Source organism: Scomber scombrus, chromosome 4, assembly GCF_963691925.1.
Source record: "Scomber scombrus chromosome 4, fScoSco1.1, whole genome shotgun sequence".
Classification (NCBI taxonomy): domain Eukaryota; kingdom Metazoa; phylum Chordata; class Actinopteri; order Scombriformes; family Scombridae; genus Scomber; species Scomber scombrus.
Window position 1 is genome coordinate 21,034,388 of NC_084973.1, and position 16,892 is coordinate 21,051,279.

Here is a 16,892-nt window from a genome sequence, read left to right on the forward strand (position 1 = left end):
AAAGAGGGAGAGATAGAGCAAGGAGGCAGGAGGAAGGGAACAAATGGACCATTTATATCAAAGCTTCATAAAACACATGGGTCCTATTGTTGCTAAAACCATCTCTATCAGAAAGATTATTGTCATCCAGCAGATACAAGACATGATTACATCCTCTGGCAGCATGTATACATACACACCTCTGCGCACGGGGACACATACATCTGTATACACAAACAAATATTTACATATAAATCTGTATATGACCACACATACACCCAAGTCTAATCTTTCTCCGCCATAGACTTAAGCCTAAAATAGCAAAGGCTTAAGCATCTTTTCTTTTTCAAAAGTTAAAGCAAAGTATGTGTTCTGAAATTTGATTGTGAGTAAAAGAAGATAATAGCATGAGCTCAAAAGTGTATCAACAAAATGTGTGCATACTGCCTGTGTGATTGTGTTCGCGTCTGTGTGTGCAAATGCAAACTGGGCTTGCTTAACTGTAATCCATATAGCAAGGGTGTGTGTGTGTATTAGTGGCTAAGGGAGACAGAGAAAGTGTGAGTGTGCGTTTATATGTGTGTGACCAGTAAGATGGTAGACAGCATAAGCCCCAGCCTTCACAGCTTAAGCCCCCCTCACTTTTCTCCCCCATAAGGCAAACAGTGGATAGACCACAGGGCTTAGCTTGAGAAAGAGGAGGAGAGGACAATATATGGAAACTAATTCAATTTCAGCCTCTTTGCACTGCTTCCCAATCTGCAAATACCACCACAGGCTGATGTAAGGAAATGGAAATCTCGACTTATATACTCAGCTAGGCACTATGCAGAATCTGTAGAAGGGAACCCTATGGAAGAGTACTTATGCACTTGAGCAGGGGTCATCTAGCTATATGTCTTCCCTCTGTGGAGGTTCAAGTCCAGCCTTTTACGTGGTTTCTGCTCTCCCCTTACTTGTCACTGTCTCAGTTTTCCTGTATATCATTTAATGAACTTTCCAAACTTGCAAATGGTGGGGAAAATGGTCATTATTCTTATTCTAAACAGACAGGCAGTTCTGCAAAGTTTCCTTGGCTAAAGCCAAAGGGAAACTTTATTCATGGCTGACACATTTTCACCTACTTCTAGGGTTTTACTTGTTGCATGTTTCTTACTGTAGCATTTTAAAGGTGTTCCCACTTATATGAAAACAAAAAAAGAATGTCTAATGGGTGTTTGTATTTTGCTAAACAATTAGTCAATTAATCTATTCGTCAAATGACAGAAGATTAACCTATAACAATTTGATTAAGTAAGTTTCAGTAGTTTTTTTAAGCAGACCTACCAAACATTGTCTAGTCTCAACATCTCGGATGCAGGAAATTAGCTGCTTTGCTTTGTATTGCCCAAGCGGCAACTACTATGGCTTGAGCCTGAAACCAATGTGGAAGTACCTTTAAGTGCCTCAAAGGCCCCTAGATGTTGGCTTCAATTGACTCCCATTTGAAAGATATCAACTTCTCTCTAAAAATACTGAGTCAATAATTATTTATCGAGTCATTATGCTCTCAATTGCGAAATTTGGAAAATTATTGTTGAAAATTATTGCTGTACAATAAAATTTGAAGACTTACAGTAGCTTGCTATTGACTGACAGCTGTGACTGACAATTTATTCACCTGCTCTCTCCAGCTCTGGGACTTGCGCTGAGTTGGACTAGTGTTACAATATTTCATAAGTTTAATAATACTTGGTTATGATACCTACCCTGTTAGCACAATTTAGCTAGAGTAGTTAAGTAGCCCAAGTACACACTGCTCAGTGTTATCGAGGTAATGGGATGTGTTTCCAGAGCGTGAAATATAACACCCCACACTCATTTGGAAGGTCCTGGCTCTGAGCAGAAAAGATGGCACTGACCATAACCTGTGAGTCTGGGCTTCAAACAGGCTCCAATGCAAACCAATGTGTGATGTCTCCCCTCGCTGAGTCTATCCCTATGTTTATCTTTATACACTAATATCTAGTATCGCACTATTGATTGATTGAAACAAAACATCATCCTGACAGACATCATCCTGGGCTCTTGTAAATAATGATACATTTTTTTTCCCACTATCTCTTGAAATATCATTAATGGGATTAATTGAGAATATAGCATGCATATTAAATGATAATGAAAGTTATTGTTGTCTACAGCCCTTGATGGAATGCAGCAAATATGAGCACCGTGTACTGCAAGCATCAAGGTGGTCTTGCAGTAGTAGTGGAGTTCATCTCTGAGGTAAGCGTTCTGCTGGTTGTTTTCCCCACATCTTAAGCACTCTCATTGATTTGCAGAGATAATAACCCACTTTATGAGTCTTTGCCCTAACCATGTCCAGTAGCACTCCACAACATATGTTACCCTCCTCCTCTCTGTTCCACCATCTCTTCCCCCTCGAGGCGCAAACACACAGCTTATGAATTTTCCTAGTAGGTGTTATTTCCATGTACTAATGCTCCATTGGTTTTTAGGGTCATAGTGTGATATGGAAAAGGGTCATGGGATTTGGCCTCTGGGCTTGGCTACCTCCGGTTCCATTGTTTTACACTTAATGGAATTGTTGTCAGGAGGATCACACCTGGGTAGTGCTCCTGTCAGGTTGTGTTGTGATGGTTACCCTCTTCAACATTTAAGTCACCAGGTGAATATGAAATAATTTCAGTTGTCCAAGACCAAGGACCTCAAAGACTGAACTAAATAATGTGCTGATATTTACTGACAAGTTTGTGTAATGTCAAAAATGAAATAATCTATTGTGACGCGATTATGCTTCACCACAGTTCAATTCTTAATTAAATTATAAATAATCTTATAATAAGTTAATGTATTGTTCAATTAATTGTTTCCAACATATTTATAGGCATATCTCTGAGTTTCCAAAAATATTGATTATTGTTACTATTCCCCACTAAGTCCCCACATGACAAGAGTGGCATGATTTTTGGTATTTCCTAAACTGCATTCAAATAAACTACCTATAGGCTTAAAATAACATTACAAAAAAATGTCTCCCAGTCCGTCACTTACTAACTCTATAGGCTACTTAAGCCCATGAACATTAACAGACACATTCATACTAAACTGCAAACCAAGAAACCATAACTTTTTTGTTAGTCATCACACGAACACACATACACACACAACCACACAACCACACTCGCAGTGGTGATAGACAAACAAAGATTGTCTATTGACTTGCTCCCCTTAGCAGCCAACATAAATCTGCTGTGTTGCTCTGCGCATTTTAATCGACTGCTTTTAGAGTTACATTATTTACCTACTAAATGCCTGACAGAGAGGAGCAAACAAGCTATTACACTATCTAAGTTTACATCACATTATGTTTGCAGCACTTACACTGTATGGTGGTGAATAACTGCTTAGTAAACAAACAAGATGGAAGAAAAGCACACGAATGCTTGAAGAGAAATAGAGATGTCACAGAGAGAAGAGAGAAAGAAACAGAAGCACCACGAAGCTACAGCTTTCTACATTGTTACCATGTCACCATTAGGGTTGATCATGTCACATGTAAATACAATAGCTGATCATTTAATTAAAGTGCTCCTTACTTTTCTTTACTGCATTGACTACAATATTGCATGACATTTTCAAAATGGCACCATGCCAAACAACCATGGCCTGCAAGGAACTGATATCCTGCTGAAAGGTTTGACATGAACATCAATCGCACAAACAGTGCAGAATAATGAAAGTGAACACTGGCTTAAGGTTAAAATCAAGCGCAGTAACTCCTCAGCTCGGAGTAAACCCTAATGGTCTCATCATACTGAATATGGGAGCGTAACAATCACATGCCATTTTCATTGTCAGAAAGATTGTTCCAGTGCTGTTTCAGCTTTTATGCCAAGCAACCTCACCTTGTAAAAAGCACTATGATACTCTGGGGAGTGTGTACGTATCAACATTTCCCCAACGGCAAGGAAACCTGCTACAATATATGCAAACTCACATGTAGGCAAGTAAACAAGCACAGAGTCATACAAATACACACACAGACAAAGACTTACACATACAGCCATGCTTCATTCTTGAGGTTGTGCTCAAGAGGAGAGGCTGGGAAGCCCCATCTATCAATGTTCAGGGCATTTAGAATAAAGCGCCTCAGATGAAAGCAATAGCTGAAAGATGGATGGAAAGAGGGATGAGAGGGGAAAGGAGAGGAGGAAGGAGGTTTGGTGTTAGAACAGGGTTCATAGCAGAAAAAATGGAGAACAATTTACATGCATGTTAACTATGTGAGAGCTGCAGAGCTGGGGGTGATCAATTATGAGAATGACATTAATTAAAATTGAATAACAAAAAAAATTGCACAAGCTGACAGATGGGTAAATACAGATGGACAAAGCGAAATCCACAATCTGAGAAGCTCAGTTGCTCTTACACAACATCACAACACAATCACAACAGTCTGGATGATGAGCTGTCATTGTCAGGATTTCTTATTAGCCACAGCATAGCTGCAAAATGGGAAGTACAGTTTGTTCATGAAGTATTTCAAGTATTTCTACTTTAAATTCCCATTTTTAAGATTTTAATAATGTCCTTGGTGTTATGCAACACATAAGTGTCTCCTGGATGATTTAACTACATAACTTAATTTCTGTTTCACATTTGGTATGACAAGGGATCTAATTACTAACGTACATGAGCCTCAGCCACTGTTTCTATGGAGCCAGCCAGAGAAGCAAAACTGCTGTAAGCTAATGAATAATATACAGTATAATATATATCAGGTTTCTATAAGGTGTTACATGCAGCTTACATTTGTTGTTAGCAGTGCAATAGACAGACTCTGATGTTTGTTTATTTTTAAAAAAATGAATTGGACTTTGATTTGCATCACTCTGAGAGCCTGAAATAATTCCTCCCACTTCGCAACTCGATAGCAGCTCCACTTATAGTCCTCTGAAAGCAGACCAAAGCTGCTTCTTTTCTTCCTCCTCACTCATACACACTCTCCCGAAGATTTCTCACTCGATATTGTATTCACACTTATGTACACAGGAGGCCATGACTGACAAGGTAAGGGATTGTGCAGGTGAAAGAGGAGAATTACCATATGTAAAGAACGGAGGTGCCAAGGTCTCTCTTTTTGTGTCTGGATAAAGCAGATGGGCTACCACGGACAAGATAAGCGCAGGTACATGTAGATATACACACACAAATATAGCACAGACATACAAATGGATGCATGTGAATGCAAAACACACACATGAGAACGAAAGAAGCACACAGAGAAGTGCGAGAGGGAGAGGAGACTGGTAAGTATCATTGTCTATCCAGGTGTGTTGCAGATACAGTATGGGCCACTGCTTGTGTAAGGGTCAGTCAATGAGGTTGACAGTGCTGGAGTAGAGATCTGATTAGCACTGGGAGAGAGGCTGAGTAGGTTTTCCTCATAAAGATCAGCTTTCAAACCAATTATAGTAGTATTTTTATTTCAGCTGGAGAGATGGGCAAACTGAGACCCCACTCCACGCCTATGGAAGTGAGGAAATTAGGTGGTCCCATTTTTATTTTGTTATAACGTGTAAATACTTAAAGTATGCAAAGTGTGTAAGTAACTATCTCATTGCATGGCATCTTTCTAAATAATTGCAACCAAGGGAGTTTAAAAAAAAAGTAATTACCTTTCTAATGACATCCATACTATTTTAATTGACCCCTCTATCCAAAAACAGACTTTCTAAACTTCAACATCTTTGACTGAGACAACCTTAACTACTGTATGAGGACATGTCAATATATAATTACTGTGTAATGTGTTGGAAAGTCAACCAATGTCTTTGAAGCCCCAGAAGTCTGGAAGTGTCAGTGATAAATTGGTACTCTGTAGATTAGGGGTTCTTACATAAATGGTCAGGGCTCAAATTTGTTCAAAGGCCTGCAGCTGGAGGGTTCCTGTATGAAAGAATGAGTTGTATTATCAAAATAACCTTGGATCCTATGATAACACTAAATATATGCCATACGGGTTCCCTGTTGTTTGATTCCAAGAAGTATAGAGTACCCTTGGTGCCTGATTAGATGAAAGCACAGAGGATTTTTATTATATTTATTAAATTAGTCCCACTTAACAAGCTAAATTGTAGTTTAAGATTTCGAATGTTTCGAAAAATACTTTGTCCTTTTTTCTTATTTTTACTTTCTCATTAGAGTAGAAGTGCCCTTTTTAAATGTTTGACCTCATTAGTTGATTTTGGCTTCATATCAGGATAATATCGGGAACAAAAAGAAGAAGAAAATTCCTTTGAAAAGTATACAAAGCTTAAGTAGCACACAGAAAACAAAATGTGGAATGAAAGAGAGGAAATCTCGAGAGAAAGCTTTAAAAAAATATATTTCAGAAGTGTGGCAATAACAATAATTCATCACCAATCCTTAGTTACAGGTGTGCAAAATGCATAAAACTCATGTAACATGTGAATCACAGAATCCAGGTGTTTAAATAGACTCTACACTGCCTTGATTACAACCAAAATGTCATTTAAGCTAATTAGTTTGCATGTTTTTTGATGAATGAGAGATCTAGGAAGTGTTTTTTTTTTCATAGCACTAATAGGGCTTTCAGTAAGATGATTATGTCAAAAAAGCTCTATCCTCGCTTTGTCCATTTGTTTCCTTTTCCACACAAAATAATCTCTAAAACCATCTGCACTGGGAGTAAAATTACATGTTGCTTAGCTCTCTCCTGCTGCCATCTAAACCTGTCTTTATGTCTCTGTTTGTCCTCTGTGCTCCTATAAAATCACACAGGAAGCAAAAGCCGGGAAGAAAAAACAGAACACTCAAACCTAAGAGGCTTGTGGACATCTCAAATGCACTCAGAGAGGCCATTAATAAGAATAATTAGCACAGGAGATGGGCGGAAAAAAACGGGGGCCGGCTTGGCAGATGTAAAATCTCATTTCTGTTATTTAATTTATCAGAGACTGAAGCAGGAAATCCACCAATCATTTTGTTAGAGCACAGAGCTCCTACAACAGGCATCTCTATTCTGGATGGACATGCACATACACACACACACATAAATACACACAGACCCCATCATCAGCCAAAGAGGGCCAGAGGGGTCATTAGTGAAGGAAGAAGATCAGATATCACCAATTCATCTTGGTCAAAAAGATTAGAGAGACAGAAAGAGAAAGAGAGTGGGATATATAGGGGGTGGTTGTGTGCATTCTTGGTTTAATGTACTATTGTGATCTTGGAGTCATTCGTCAAACACCGGTGGTCACACGCCCACGTAACATTTCACACACGCACACAACAGTTAAGGCTCAGGTTCAGAGGGGTCAAGGTGATTATTGTCACAGTATATCACACAAGTCAGCAGCAAACTGCAACTGGTGTTGGAGAGTAATCATTTAAGTCCCCACTCATTAGCAACACGTAACATAATCAGCACTTCCCTCTGGGAAATCTCTGATAATTAGTGCCTGGCATTAATACTTTTTCTCATATCTGTTGTCACTACTGACTGTAGTAAAATCACAACAGAAGCAGCTAAATAGAGGTAGTGTACAAATGGGAAAAAGATGAAGAGTTTTCTAAGTTTACAGTGTAGCGGTCAGATATATCAGCACTGTAAACTGATGACCATGGTGCCTCACAAAGTGCAAAATTGGACTGCAAGACTAATACCCCATTCAGAGACATAATGATGCGGCTTGCCAATGGTCTGCATTGGTCAACATCATGGATATATTTAGAAAAACTGGATACTGCGTTCCAAGTTGATTGCCCCATTCATTCCAATGAAAGCTGCTCATTGAGCACATACACCCCCCAAAAAAAGAAAAAAACAAATAGGCTTCTGTGGGTTTGTGCATTTTAGGATGACATTTTTAGACCATGAGCACTAGAGTCCTTCTTTTTTCAGGCCAACTTGATTGAGAGCATGTGCAGTAGAGACTTCTTCTGGCTGAAACGGCTGACTTCCTGTTGGCTCCACACACAATCGGATGAAAAGAGAGCTGGAGTGAAACCAGAACTTCCAGGTTCTGTTCCAAAAGTAAGAAGCCTACTTCAAAAAAATCCCATTGACATGTGTAATTACGCTAATAACTAAAAATCCAGTCTTGGAACAGAGGTTTTCTCAACAGCATGTTGTGTGGACCGCTTCATATGTTTAGATACGGACGGTAGTTCTTTGAAAAAACAAAGCTGATATCATTATTTATTTAAATATTTTTAGCAGCCTTTAAAGAACACCATCCGCAAAGCCCTAGACTTAAGGGAGGTGCGTCCATGAACTACACAAGGCGTCACAGCTAGTTTTATCATAGGGACTGTAGTTTTTTCTGTGCTCACAAAGTACTTGTTGTTTAACTGTGTTAAAATCAACACCGTTTCAAATTCTGATACAAATAATTGTAGTGGAAGCATATTTGTCTTAAAATATGGAAACCAAGTCCCAGGAACACGCCTCACTTTTTTAGACAGACTAATGAAAGAAATGCTGAATCAGAGACTCCATTGAGTTACAGAAGCTAAGGGAACACAGGCTAGTCCAGATGTTTCATTGTGATTTCGGCACTCTAATTTACTGATAAAGCCTTTCATCATATTTTATTCATACATACTGTAGTCATTTTGAGGTGTTGGTGATGCTCATGAAAAATGTGCTCTATGTCTTCTGGCTGCCACATTTGTTATAATTGCCAATGGAAAAAGCATTTTGTTGGCCAGTGTTTGTCATGTGATTGCAACACTGAATTTGGCTACTACATTAAAATCATATCATGGCCCAACACTCTTCCTGAGGGTTTGTAACTGTCCTCCTGACCTGGGTCGAATACTGTTCTTAAACTACTGCTTAAGGTACACAAGTGTTTCCTTCATTGATGAGAATTTTGTTTCATTTTGCAGACATTTATACAATTACCCAGCTAACCAACTAAAAACTAAAGAGAAATATTGCAAGAAAACAACAGAGAAACAGTAACAACTGAAACTGCAACAAGTCTCTATGAATATGGATGAAAGTGGACAAGCAAAGCAATACGTGGCTCTACACACATCATACATTGGTCCCATGTATGGAAAGAGTTCAAAACACCATCATACCAGACAAATTCATTTGTACCTCAGTATTACATACAATGTCTCAATGTATGTCAGTGCCCACAACAAAAACCAGTCTAAGCTCTGTAAGCTCTCAAACAAACACCATGGGACTGCCAAGCAGACGGCTTGTTAATCTCTTATCTCTGTAGACCCTTTGTAAAATTTTCTGTGAGCTTAAAATTCAGACAACAGGAAGTTAAAAAAAAGCAAACTGAAGCAATATTATACGACACAACTATAAAGATTTGAGCAAGGCTATTTACTTTCTCAAGTTAAAAATCAATATCTAACTCACCTTAAGAGGCATCCTCAAGAAAACTTCATGAGAGTAGCAAGCAGAGAGCCTTTTAGTTTGTTATATCATTATTCCCTTTGTGTAATGTTGAATAGGTGATTTTTAAAAGGCGAACCAGATAATATAAGAGCAAAAGAAAACGGGCTCAAACCCTGGCTATTCAAAGTATTCAGGACATATTTAAACGAAAAGTTCAACCTACCTTTACAAGTCAAGCATTTCTTTCCAGTTAGATAAATGTTCTGAGCACATGGCAAATTGGGGGTAATTTAGTTCAGAAATAGGATAAAAGAAGATAAAAAGAACTAACAATGATTGAGTATCTCCTAAAAGTGTACACACCCAAAAACACTAGTTGGTGACACAGCTGGTAGGTGTCAATTGTTGAACTTCCACGGTACACACATATATGCGGACACACACACAACACCATTACAACACCCTAACAGACAAACGTGCTGCCTCACGAGAAATCGAATAATTAATGCAAGCAGTGTTAGTCAGCATTGTATTCCTGGTGCTTCCGTATTGAAGTACTCCAACTGTGTATTGTACTGGAGCTGATAAAAGACTTAAATATGCTGCAAAACATATGGCAGGATGGAATCAAGCAGAGAAGCAAGGTAGTGTGAACAAAATAGAAAGGGGAGATGATGCGAGAGGGATAAAAGAGCTGCCTGCCTGCCTGCCTGTACGCTGGGAAGGAAAACACCACGCATGTCTACTGTCAGACAACACAAATGCCTCTAATCCACAAACACAAGCAAACGCATAGTAATCCTGCCAGGAGTGAGTGATCATACTGTGCTCTAAGACAATATAGCTCCTGCAATATTGAACTTCTCACATCTGAATTCACAAAAAGTCAGCTGTCAGGCAACCTTTTGGTACATTTCTGCTTAAAGTTAGATCTCTAACAACAGTATGAGCATCTATGAAGTGCACCAATGGGATCCAACTAACATTATTTTATTCTGTGTAAAACTTTTCAATGATATTTTTACTGTTTGCAAATCTCATAGGGGGCAAGCTGTAAAATCAAACAAGTCCTGAATCACTGTAGTGACCGTGTGTAATATGGTAATATGATAATGTTGGAGGTTGACTGCAACAAAGGGACAGTGATTGAAAGTATCCTACCGTGGTCTGTGATTTTACAAGACACAAGATAGAGCTCCTTCAAACTTCTCCCCTCCTTGGCGATGATTTCCACACACCTACAGAGAGACAGAGAGAAAAAACAAATGTTTTAAGTATTACCCGAGGCGTCTATGTTCTGTATATTGCATGTCAGTTTTGCTTGAAGGAAATTTTGCCCCTGTTCAAAAACAGCACAATGGACCCGCATACACAGCAGCTCTCTCTTTCTCTTAAACTCCCCTGTTACACACACAGGATTATTCCACAGTAAAGGTTAAACAGTACAGCTGCAGGGTCGTAACTGTTCACATATTCTGCCCCTGCTTCTTTTAACAAACACATTAATAATTAAACACCTGATCTGATTAAAGAAGTGTGCACTACCACAGCGGGAGTATTCGTGCATATTTGTGTGTGCATGCACAGACTTACACACACGCGCACACACACACACGCACATATATACTGAGCTCGCTCACTTCAAAGAGGGATTCAGCCCAGTGCCTGAGCCCAAAGGACCTACAGGGAGTGTGTGAGAGACAGAGAGAGAGAAAAGAGAATGGGAGAGAGAGAGAGAGAGAGAGAGAGAGCGAGAGAGAGAGAGAGAGAGAGAGAGAGAGAGAGAGAGAGAGAGACAGAGAGAGAGAGAGAGAGAGAGAGAGAGAGAGAAAGAGAGAGATAGAGAGAATACACTAGGGAGGGCCAAGGGGAAGATCAGAGTATCTGTATCAAATGATTCTCTTTAAATGCCTCTAATGAGAGGAGTGTGTGCTACAACTAGATTTTGATCAACGCATTTGACCTATTAACCTTCAGGAGAAAATGTTTTGATCTTTATGCTGGTGTTCTATCATGAATATTTATGAAACAAAAAGGACAAGCACCCACACACATATTGTGCAGCTCTCGTGTTAATGTTAAAGCAGAGGCTGAAAAAAAAAAATTGCTGAGCTGACTTCCATCATTGAGCTTCATGTCAAAGTGAAACAGGGAACAATATTGAGGTTTTTCTTCTTGTGCTTTCTAAGAATATTCACTGTGCTCATACATTTTCACACAATATGACTGACGACGGAGCTTACTCTGAAATGCATTACTCATATTCACTCTATCCGCTGGCTTATCTCACTATAGGCCAGGCCTGATGTGTTAAGACTTGACGAGAAAATTTGAGTTTCTCCACTTTCATGCTGTCCTCACTCACTATCTAGCAAACAGGAGTGAAAATATAATGCAGATCAACAGGGAATTCAGCAGAATGACATTTCCTCCTGAACAAAGCATGATTTGTAAGCTTGTGTATTTTTTTTTCCTCATGCACTGTTCCAGGATGTGATGTGACACTATTCATAGATGTCACTTGATGTGTGAGATATCACACTGTAGGATCAAGGAGGGAAAGATGCAAGTGAGATAAGTTAAATGTGTGTCATATTTCTGAAATCCTTTATTTCTGAGTGAAGTTAGAGCTGTTAAAATGGTCACTGGCTTCTGCTTAAGGCTTGCAATATACTTGCTTTTTAACCTCACGTTCACATTGTGAACAGAATTTCTCAAATACTTGCTGATGTACTTTGTGTTATAGGAGGATTCCACTAGAGGGCACATCAGAGAACAGAGGATATACATTGAACTTACAGATTTGCATGATGTAAACAATAAAAATGGCAACACTTGAGCAATTTACTATTTTGCGAATTATGAGATCACAGCAGATAAAGCCACAGCAGTGCCATTGTAGATGGGATATAACATCCCTAAATTAAGCACATCGTGACAATGTTTTACTCGTTTTGCACGAACCACGAACAACGGCGCTAACCACTCAGCCAAAGGGTCAAGCCGATAGCCAAGGGCTAGGACGTCTAGTCAACTATGGTTGCTATACTCTTTAGAGGGCACAGCATCAATGGAAAAAACTGATAATGAGAAGCATAACCAGTATATTTGAATGTCCACCTGGATGTTTCATGATTTTCTCCATCAGATTAACCCACTGCTGACGTGCCTACTGTCCTTCTTATTTCACTTCTTTTTATTAAATTTCAGTTACAGTGGTTCAGCAAGCCACTGTGTTATCAAGATGTCCTTTCTTTACTTTTTCATTCTGTTTCCACTTCTGCCTGTTTATGTTTCTCTCTTTCTCTTCGTCCATCCTTCCCTTCTTATTTTTTCCATCCACCACTTGATTCCTCTTTCTTTGGCCAACTCTAAGATGAAAGCAAGAAAAAATCCACTTAAAAAAAGACCTGTTGCAATTGATCATTCCTGGCCCAACCTTTAGTTGTGGTCTGACTGAGATTAGATTCAGTTAAGCCAGAAGGACCACAGTATCATGCCATGTGTCTTGGGGCTATAGCATTAGAGCTGCTAATGAATGAATGCACTGAATGAAGAGTCGGCGAGGAAACAGATAAAAAGAAAGTAGTGATTCAGGAATGCAGCGATGAGGGCCAAGGCAGAGTGCATCCTCTGGGAGCTTGTTACACTGTGCCCGGGTCCCCAGGGTCAGAGCAAAAGCAATTAGATCAGACATCAATGAACGAGGGAGGGAGTGAGGCGAGATGGAAGGCGAGTACAGCAGGAAACAGAGTGAGTAGAAATCTCTATACAGTAGCTTGAGGTTGAACAGAGACAGAGGAAGGAACACCGTGGGAGACAAGGGAGGAAAAAGAGGAAAGAGCACAGGGCCCTTAATAGGGCGTGAGGCAGAGTGAGATGAAATGAGAGGATGGAAGGAGAAGAGAGTAGGCAGCAGAAAAAACAAAGCAGGACGGAGCAGAGGTATGGGATGTGATAGCTAAGGCATGGTTCACGCCAAATGAAAGGCCTTCAAGAGGCAACATGCTTCCACCCACCTACATCCAAACCCCACAAGTCTCAGCTGCCATGAATTAGTCATCTGCTCGCTTTCAATAATGTACAGAGCCTGTGACAAAAGCCCGAGTTGGGCATGGTTTGCATACTGAACATTAAGGGAGAGGCAATGCTACAGGAGATAATGGTGAGAGCATTAGGATGCAGCGAGGAGAGCAAGTCAACAGTGTGGCAAGGTGGAGAAGCTGCTGGTGCTGTTGAAAAAAGGGGCGAAGAATAGCCAGTGAAAGGTGCGATGTGGACGAGAAAAGGCTTTGTAGAAAAAAGAAAAAAACATTAAACAGAAGAGGAGGAGAAAGCAGAAAATTGATGGAGGATGACGAAAGAAGGATGCAGGTATGTGGAAGGAAGGAAGAACTGATGAAGTGGCAAAGAAAATGTATAGAGTTCATTATGGTATGGTGTGAGATGCAGGAACTGAAGGAGAGGAATGATAGACTGGAAGGTGAAAGAAATGTGTCCGAAAATGGGAGAGCAGAAAGTCAGCCCCTCAGTGGAAACAGAAGTGGTTGAAGAGTGCATGGAAGCAGGGTGACTAAGTGGAGGGGGAGAGGAAAGTGGGAGTACAAGATGACAAAAAATGAAGGGTAAGCTGAGGGGAAGGCTAATGGGGAAGATTTTGAACAATAACTGAAAAATGAGCAAGAGGAAGTAATAGGGTGAGAAGTAAATGATAATGACACAAGTGAATAAAGAAGAGTGGAGACAAGTTGTCTCTGCTACCACAGAGGAAGAAATATACTTTGAAGAATGTTACAAATGCATAAAACAGACCAGAGAAAGCATTTTGTTATAGTTATGTAGAGCGCTAATATACAGCCCAAGGCCTCTTTTTCCAATAAATGACAATAAAACTGTTTCCATGACAACGAAAGGACTGCGTGTTTAAACGATTAGTGTAACCAGCAGGCAGGATAGAGAGGATAGGGGAAGCGAGCCTCATCAGGGGTCAGTGTGCGTTTGGCTCAGTGTCACCGCGCTGTCGGCATAAACAGTTAGAGGTAAACAATGAAACTGTCACTCGACTCTCTATCTCATTTTTACAGTCGCACACAAACAAAATCAAACTTGGTTTGGTTCTTGGCATACCCCGGATTTGGTGGAATTTGTCATCCTTAAGCGCCGAGTAATACACACATTTTCTATCTAAATTAAATTAGTGGACGCAAGCAACCAGACCTTGAGGACTTTGCTCAACCCTAAACCATCTTTTTCATTTAATTTAATTATTTTGCCAGCCAACTAAAGCTGCCTGCCAAATAATGTAGCCTTTGTTCAACTCCACACTGAAGGATAAAAGGCTGAATCATAGTAAAAAAGAGTTGGGCCTGACTGATATAACACTTCTTCTGACTGAAAGAGAGAAAAGGTTAATTTCTCCCTGTCCCTGCACTAATATGTAGTACTTGTAACAGTAAGTAACAATTTAATAATTTCTCCGAAACACCATAAAGAGTCAGATTCAACTATACTTTTGAATTATCAGCAGAAAAACACACAGTAATTTGCACTTCTGATACTTAATTGCTCTTCCCTTGGAGTTTTCAGGAAAGAAAAACTCAATAAAAACTAAATAATGTAACTTTGAAACCATGGTAAACACTATATCTTATATCTAATTAACAAAAGCAATTTCCACAGAACTAACATGTAAATTAGGCAAAAAAGGTATGACAACATAAGTAGTGTAGATTAAGGTGAAAAGCCACTGACTAAGGAGCCATTATTTTTTAATTTTGTATTTGCTGAAATTAAATTTGCTCTTAGCCCAACTTACTGACACTACAAATTTCCATACAATATCACCTTACTGAAAATTATTTCAGTTTTTAGAAACCACTGTGGCTTTATTAATACTCCATTCTGAAAAGCTGCAATTAAAGTAAACATACAGTACATTTTATTAAAAAATGTTATGCCCACTAACAAGCATTATTGTAAAAATGTCTTTTTATATATGTCTGAGAAGTTCTTGAATGATCAAAAGTAAAATATGGATCAGTATTTATCAGAGGAATCTAATAATATCTGCTGTGTACTATACTGAAGGTTAAGAAAAATAAACTTTTAAAATCACACAGTACTGAAGTAGGCTGCTCTTTACCTTCATCCTGAGAGAGAGGAATTGTAGTGATTCGTTAACATCTCAGAAACCTAGCAAAGCCTTTTAAAATCCCTCTGTATATTGTCAGTAATATGGGCACTTGGACAACCTTGCCCAGTGTTTGAAACATGACGGTAAAAAAAAAAGAAAAAAAGAAAATCACTGAGCAACTAGCTGAAAACAGTTTGTAACTGTGCTCTTCAACAGCACAGCAGGCTGTTGTGTACTGTATTTAGTGTGTTGTATTTGTATTTAGTGTTTTGTTGTGAAACCAGAAGTTAAACCGAGACAAAGCCTGGTTATCAGCCCTTAATCCCAGCTCTTAAAAAACGCTAACAAAGAACAAGAGCTATTGGCCTTTTACCACAGCCATTCTGTAAATTAGGTAGCATTTGTGGTTATTTTATATTTATAGTGTGTACTTAATGCAAATTTGTATTACTTTCCATTTACCGCATAGTATTTTTGACTCTCTGATGCTGTTAATAAAATATTTTTGACTAATCGAAACTCAACAATACCATGTCATATTTTTAGCATCACATTCATCTACATAAATGCATCCAGATGTGCAATTACCTTAACACCTGGTTGCTTATTATAATAGATCAATGACTGTTTTGACTGAATCCAACACGTCGTCTGGTTTAAGTTCTGTCATGAAAGTGCTGTCTATGGAACATAGGGGACTTCCAAACACCTTACTGTACCATGTCCATACACGGCAAACTGGGGCAACTTTACAGTGAGGCTGAACAAGGAGATGTAGGGCAAGAAAGGAGGGACAAAGGGAGTAAGGGGCAACCAAGTGTTTGTGTGTGTGTGTGTGTGTGTGTGTGTGTGTGTGTGTGTGTGTGTGTGTGTGTGTGTGTGTGTGTGTGTGTGTGTGTGTGTGTGTCATTATGAATAGTGTGTTATTTGTGCTTGTGTAAATGTGTCTCTCAGAGGTGAAACTAATCTTCTTTTATGCAGCACAGCCAGAGGTATCCCGGCAGCCAAGCAGTAAGAGGAAGAATAGTAACAATACTTGAGAGAAACAGAGGTCCATATTTATCACAAAGACTGCAGACAGTCTTCTAGCCAAACAACATGTGTAGCGCTTCTCTTTAGCTAGCTGATCACAATGGAGCCGGAACAAAGACGCTGCTGGGAGAATGGCTGTAGGTAGGTACACTAGCACAGTGCCGACCAACACAAGGCCTCGTCTCATTCCCGCTCCTCACACGGCCCACAATTACACGGCTGTCAAGCTACACAAAGGGAGCAGGGAAATAGAAATGGATGATTTTCAAGAGAAAAGGGTGAAAAAGAAAGAAAGTAGGCATGAAATATATAAAGAAAAGCGGTTGAAGGTCTAGGGAGAGGTTGAAAACATAA

General features: G+C 39.4%; 1 protein-coding gene across 1 annotated transcript in view; it reads right to left on the reverse strand.

Moving 5' to 3' along the window:
• Positions 1-16,892, reverse strand: part of fbxl17 (F-box and leucine-rich repeat protein 17) — a 231,909-nt gene that overhangs the window by 54,673 nt on the left and 160,344 nt on the right. The window contains exon 9 of the mRNA XM_062417098.1: positions 10,535-10,611. Within this exon, the coding sequence (XP_062273082.1) occupies positions 10,535-10,611 (77 nt within the window). The remainder of the gene's footprint in view (positions 1-10,534; positions 10,612-16,892) is intronic.